At 35.6% G+C, this 6,506-nt stretch overlaps 1 protein-coding gene across 5 annotated transcripts in view; it reads left to right on the top strand.

The window, feature by feature from the left end:
- Positions 1 to 1,293: 1,293 nt before the first annotated feature.
- The window catches only part of sacs (sacsin molecular chaperone), a 29,286-nt gene continuing 24,073 nt past the window's right edge, over positions 1,294 to 6,506 (top strand). For 2 of the 5 annotated variants that reach the window (XM_083548341.1, XM_083548338.1), the window contains exons 1-3: positions 1,294 to 1,513; positions 2,414 to 2,724; positions 6,074 to 6,224. In XM_083548341.1, coding sequence (XP_083404467.1) covers positions 2,702 to 2,724; positions 6,074 to 6,224 — 174 coding nt within the window. In that variant the 5' untranslated portion in view covers positions 1,294 to 1,513; positions 2,414 to 2,701. Of the gene's footprint in view, positions 1,514 to 2,268; positions 2,725 to 6,073; positions 6,225 to 6,506 lie in introns of those variants that run through there. The other 3 variants (XM_083548342.1, XM_083548340.1, XM_083548339.1) reach the window with 2 other exon arrangements.

Here is a 6,506-nt window from a genome sequence, read left to right as displayed (position 1 = left end):
TTGGCTGGTCAGGTTCTTTCACAGGAAAACTTTGATGTGCAACAAGTCCATAACAGCGCTGACTACAGCCTAATGTGAGGGATCGTTAGCTCTTCCACTGTTCTTAATGCAATAACCACAACAATTAAATTGTACTTTAGAATTTAAATGTCCACTAAATAAAATAAAATATAATGATTTTCTATGATTGCATACATTTTACTGGAGTGTAATATAAATTGAGGAAAAAAGGGGAAATTTGGGTAGGCAGGGCATATGGCCACTTCTCTAGTGCATCTATCATTAATATAGTTTTATGTGACACAAATTGAAGAAAAAATGTTATACTTTTAATACAAGTGTAAACAATAGATCATTCAATCCAAATGAAATCACTTAAGAATGGTTATTTTTAGCTTATTTTACATTACAATTTTAGAAGTGTTTCAATAAAAAAAAATCATTACATTATACATAAATAAATTATTAATAATACTTCAAAAACAGAGTGACGAACCTGGCAATCATCTTTATGGATTATTATCTAAATATTCCTAAACTATCTATTAGACCTCTATTCCTTTTCATGTTCTTTATATTGATGTAAATGAGTATACTGCCATCTACTGGTCATTTTAGGATTTCTTTCGAAAAAATAAAATAAAATCAAGACACGGTGTATAGTGAAACAAAAAATTTTGATCGTATATATACTAGCTTCATTCTGCTAGATCACTGTACTGTACTATATTACACTGTACTATAACCATATATACAAATATCCATTGCATACATAATCACAGTTGTGCTGCCTTCTATCATCTAGGATTTTGGAGGATCAATAAAAGCTTCTTGACTTGACTTGACTTGATATACATATGCATATATAAATAGACATAAATAGATATGAACAGATAAACACATAGAAGCATGGGTTTTCTACATTTGAGTTTTACTGACATTAAGATCTCAATGACCATATACAAAAATAATTTATACTCAGTTATAGTTCATTATTTGAGCTATATATTCAAACTTAGAACCTAACAGGCAAATGACCAGTAGTTTACTGAAAATAAGCTTTAGTTAAATAAAATACAGATTTAAACCTAAACCTTGCACAAATATCAGGATCTTTATGTAATCATCTGAAAAATATACGAAAAGAAAAGATCAGACATGTTACACTTAAATTACAGTGTGTGTCACCTGCTAATGAGATAAATTAGCCTGAGTCTTATTAGTTTAAGTATCTGCAGTCCTTGTGAACTCCTGGCCCTTTAAGAGCTCTCAGAATCACCGATGCATAAGAGTGAGATGCACATGAGAATCCCACCCTGGGGAGTCAGAATGCCCCGGATCACAGCTCATACTAGCAACCTACAAATTCAATAGGCTTGCCGACCTCCTAGACTGACTGTCTGTGCTTGGCCTCAAATTACCCGTGACATGCGCATTAGATGGCGAAGTGAGTGAAGGCTGCAGAACTGTAGGAGAATGATGATGGTGCTGAAGCTGCATGGAGCAGGATGCGGTGAGTGTGTGTTCACTTACAGTACTGCGTCAACACTGCTTTCACACTGATCAGATCACTGCACCCTGCGTCCTGGATCTCTGCTGCATTCTTGTATATTCAATGCATCTACCAGTTTAGAGTTGACAAACTGCGATTTAGATTTTTTTAATTGTTTAGAGGATGCTCTGTCAAGCGTCCTTGTGCTAAGGTTGGATGACGTCACCGCAGATGTGAGCATCTTTACTGCGCCATAGAGGCTCGCGAGCGCAAAATAGACAATGCTGACATGACAAAGCTAGATTATTATACAAACAAATGTAAAGAGTGAATAGTTGTGTATGCATTGTGATTATTTGTTATATCCCACCAAATGTGAATGCACTTGGTTGCATCTGGCATAAGGCTAATAATCCTTAACATGTAGATTAATGATAAGTAATGACCCTAAATCTTGGAATACGCATCACAAATATAATAAAGATGATGCCATGTATTCATGGAGTATTAATGTATAATGTGCATGCATAAACATGCGCAATTACATTTGCAGTCTCAAGCGTTGTGATTGCGTTTTTGCCATTTTTATGTGTGTGTTGTTTTGTGATCTATATCATTAAAAATGGAGGGGGGGGGGGTCTTTCGCATATAACTTTTCCTCAGCAAATTGAATTTTACTACATGTACCAGCATGCCTAGCGTTAGACACCCGCAATCACAGCAACCCTGTAGCGCTTTACTTTAGGCCATGTCCCAAACTGCACACTACCATACTTAGAAGCAGGTAGGGATATACAGTACACACACTCCCTCTGTAGTAGGGTTTGAGCGTTTCCACGAATAGAAACAGCGTGTTTGAGCAGCAATGAAGGGACTAAAGTATGCGTTTATTTCATAAATGTTGTGTATTTTCCCTCACAGGAGAGTGAAGAAACATGGTGCTGAGTTTGGACTTAATACGGGAAAAACTGGCATCTAATCAGGACGCTAGTTTGCTCTAAGGAGGCGGGTCCGAGAGGAAACACAGCTAAATACAGCCTGGGACTGCAACATCATGGGCTGACGATCAGGCTTGTTTTTTTTTTCCCCTTTCATGATCAGAAGACCTGGAGCGAATGAATGAATTAAAGGTTTTGTGGCTAAAAAGATAACATTGTTTCAAACACATAGAAGAGTGAATCCGATGAAACAGAAACTGTCTGATCAGCGATGGCAACCAGTCACGACTCTTGGTAAGTTCAACTTATTGAACAATATGAGAATGACTTATTATGCTTTGTTGCATTATATATATATTTAAATATATATATCGGTTTGGTCAAATCTACTAGTGCTTGCTGTGATTATTGATGCTGCGTTTATAATCCAGCAGAGCATCTAAGTGAAGATACATCTTTTCTCATTTTCTTTTGAAATTAATGTTTAGAAAAAGCAGCCCAGTACAATGTGAAGTGGCAGTGGGATAGCAGTACTTATAGGCCTATTATAAGAAAGCAAATATGCATCCCAAAACCGCACCCTCTCTGAAACCCTGTTTATCATCCTGCTTGTGTTTTTAGTCATAATGGGGTTAGGAAAACTTTAATCTAATATTGAGGCACCATTTTGTACAAACAGGGTTCTGCCTACTGTAAAAAATTGCCTGCCAATTAGACTATAAGTGGCAGCACGGTTGCCAGTGCACTACTGTGATGTATAGTAAACCACTGTGAAATATATTTATAGTGAAGTACCATAATATTCCATGGTATAAAATAAAACATGCTACAGTGCTTTTGCTCGTTTGGCTGATGTGTTGTTTAAACAAAATTAAATATTATGTGTTGTTGATATTCATATGTTCATATTCCTTTTTGTATTTTTTTGTATATTGCTAAAAGCTAAATATGTGTACAATGGATATAAAATAAATCAACAAACGTCTGTGAACACCTTTTTATAGTACAAAAAACAAAAAAAACCCCCAAAAAAACCCCACTTCAATCGTTGTTAAACATGCCACAAGTATTTCCACCCTGAATGTGAAATAACAATATATATATATATATATATATATATATATATATATATATATATATATATATATATATATATATATACATACACACACACAGTGAGGAAAATAAGTATTTGAACACCCTGCTATTTTGCAAGTTCTCCCACTTAGAAATCATGGAGGGGTCTGAAATTGTCATCGTAGGTGCATGTCCACTGTGAGAGACATAATAAAATAAAAAAATTATCCAGAAATCACAATGCATGATTTTGTAACTATTTATTTGTATGATACAGCTGCAAATAAGTATTTGAACACCTGAGAAAGTCAATGTTAATATTTGGTACAGTAGCCTTTGTTTGCAATTACAGAGGTCAAACTTTCCTGTAGTTTTTCACCAGGTTTGCACACACTGCAGGAGGGATTTTGGCCCACTCCTCCACACTGGCCTGTCGCTGAGAAACACGGAGTTTGAGCTCCCTCCAAAGATTCTCTATTGGGTTTAGGTCTGGAGACTGGCTAGGCCACGCCAGAACCTTGATATGCTTCTTACAGAGCCACTCCTTGGTTATCCTGGCTGAGTGCTTCGGTTTATTGTCATGTTGGAAGACCCAGCCTCGACCCATCTTCAATGCTCTAACTGAGGGAAGGAGGTTGTTCCCCAAAATCTCGCAATACATGGCCCCGGTCATCCTCTCCTTAATACAGTGCAGTCGCCCTGTCCCATGTGCAGAAAAACACCCCCAAAGCATGATGCTACCACCCCCATGCTTCACAGTAGGGATGGTGTTCTTGGGATGGTACTCATCATTCTTCTTCCTCAAAACACGTTTATTGGAATTATGACCCAAAAGTTCTATTTTGGTCTCATCTGACCACATAACTTTTTCCCATGACTCCTCTGGATCATCCAAATGGTCATTGGCAAACTTAAGACGTGCCTGGACATGTGCTGGTTTAAGCAGGGGAGCCTTCCGTGCCATGCATGATTTCAAACTATGACGTCTTAGTGTATTACCAACAGTAACCTTGGAAACGGTGGTCCCAACTCTTTTTAGGTCATTGACCAGCTCCTCCCGTGTAGTTCTGGGCTGATTTCTCACCTTTCTTAGGATCATTGAGACCCCACGAGGTGAGATCTTGCATGGAGCCCCAGTCCGAGGGAGATTGACAGTCATGTTTAGCTTCTTCCATTTTCTAATGATTGCTCCAACAGTGGACCTTTTTTCACCAAGCTGCTTGGCAATTTCCCCGTAGCCCTTTCCAGCCTTGTGGAGGTGTACAATTTTGTCTCTAGTGTCTTTGGACAGCTCTTTGGTCTTGGCCATGTTAGTAGTTGGATTCTTACTGATTGTATGGGGTGGATATATATATATATATATATATATATATATATATATATATATATATATATATATATATATATATATATATATATATATAGCTTTTTCTTAAATGCAAAACAATCAGAATACATTTTAGGAGAAGGAGGAAAAAATAAGCTAGTTGCATAAAGGTGCACCTTTTGATTTTATTATTTATTGTTTTGGGGTAAGAGTATCAGTGTGGCACATCGTGACTTGGCAATATTACAGATTCTTTAGAATGTAAGGACACATCTCATGTGCACACTGCTTCAGGTCACCCTACAGATTTTTAGTTTGATTCAGTTTAAAACTCTTTGGGATTTGGTGTTATTTACTCTAATATCCAGGCACCATTTTGTACAAATATTGTGCTAACTACTCTATAAAAATTCGAACAAAAAAAAAACCCAATATAAATTAGGTTAAAGGTCTTGCTCAAGAGCTCAACCATGGTATTTTAATGAGATCATTTTAAACTATGTTATATATTACAGTCTTTTACTGTAAATTCAATTATGCTGTCACAGCAGCAGTCACAGCAATTTTTTTAAAGGGAATTCCTATTGGCCTCTGAAGTTACTGTAGGATTTATTATAATAATTATATTTACTTAATTATTAGTAATTAGTTGAACTGCTTAGCTGAACAATTTTTTAAATAAACAATTGATCAAAGCAAGACAAAAAAGTGTATGCCTTCATTTATTTGACCAGTGTACTTTAATATCTTAAGATGCATCACGACTAAAATATATTAAGAGTAAACTGTAATTCAGCAGTTTGTCTATGCTATATATCCTTACTATTCAGCCAAATTGCCTTATAGCCAAACCACTCTAAGGAGCTTTCCCTTAATGGCCTTGCAGATAATTGAATTTGTGTCAAAGAGCTAATGTCATAGTAGAAGTCATTAATTTCTATTAAGTGCTATGCTTAACGATGTACTGTAAAGGCCAGCAAAATGATCTTTTACTAATATTCAAAAGAAAATAATTGAAGTCTGTCTGCACATGAATTTATATTTTAGAAAGTCTAACTTTGTAATATATTTACATATGTACATGTAGTAACGCAGTACATACATTTGTACTTACATTGTTTTAAAATGCAGGATGACATTGGCCGCCTCTTGTCTTAATGATATATTTTTTTTCTTGCAAGAATCTTCAGCTTCATGCAGTTTGTGTGCCATACGTAATTCTTTATTTACACATTTCAGGTTGCTGTTGGTGACAATCCGGCATGAGTACCTAGGCCAAAGGGTCTTTCAGGTCCCTTGGTCTACAGCAGTCCAGCAAATCAAACATCTTATCTGCCAAGAAACCAACTTCCCTGTATGTGAGCAGCAGCTGATACACAATGGAAAAGTGGTAAGTAACAATCAATAATCACTTAAAAGCACAAGTATTTGATTAAATGCTTAAAATGGAAAAGCTTTTTATTTTTATTTTTAAATAGAGTATAGATCATGAAATCAATTAGGATATTATTACTGTTTGCATTTCTTTTTCATTTATTCGCATTCTAGTATTTATGTTCACATTTTCAGTTTACAGTCACTGTAGTTTATTAGTTTTTTAAAAGGAGATATATGTTTTTGTTTTTAACTATATCAATATTTTTATTATATTTAAACATTAATTAATTCAGGA

The sequence above is a fragment of the Silurus aristotelis genome (assembly GCF_946808225.1).
Source record: "Silurus aristotelis genome assembly, chromosome: 8".
Taxonomy (NCBI): Eukaryota; Metazoa; Chordata; class Actinopteri; order Siluriformes; family Siluridae; genus Silurus; species Silurus aristotelis.
Note: the sequence above shows the minus strand (reverse complement) of the source record. Positions and strands in the feature narration are given on the sequence as shown.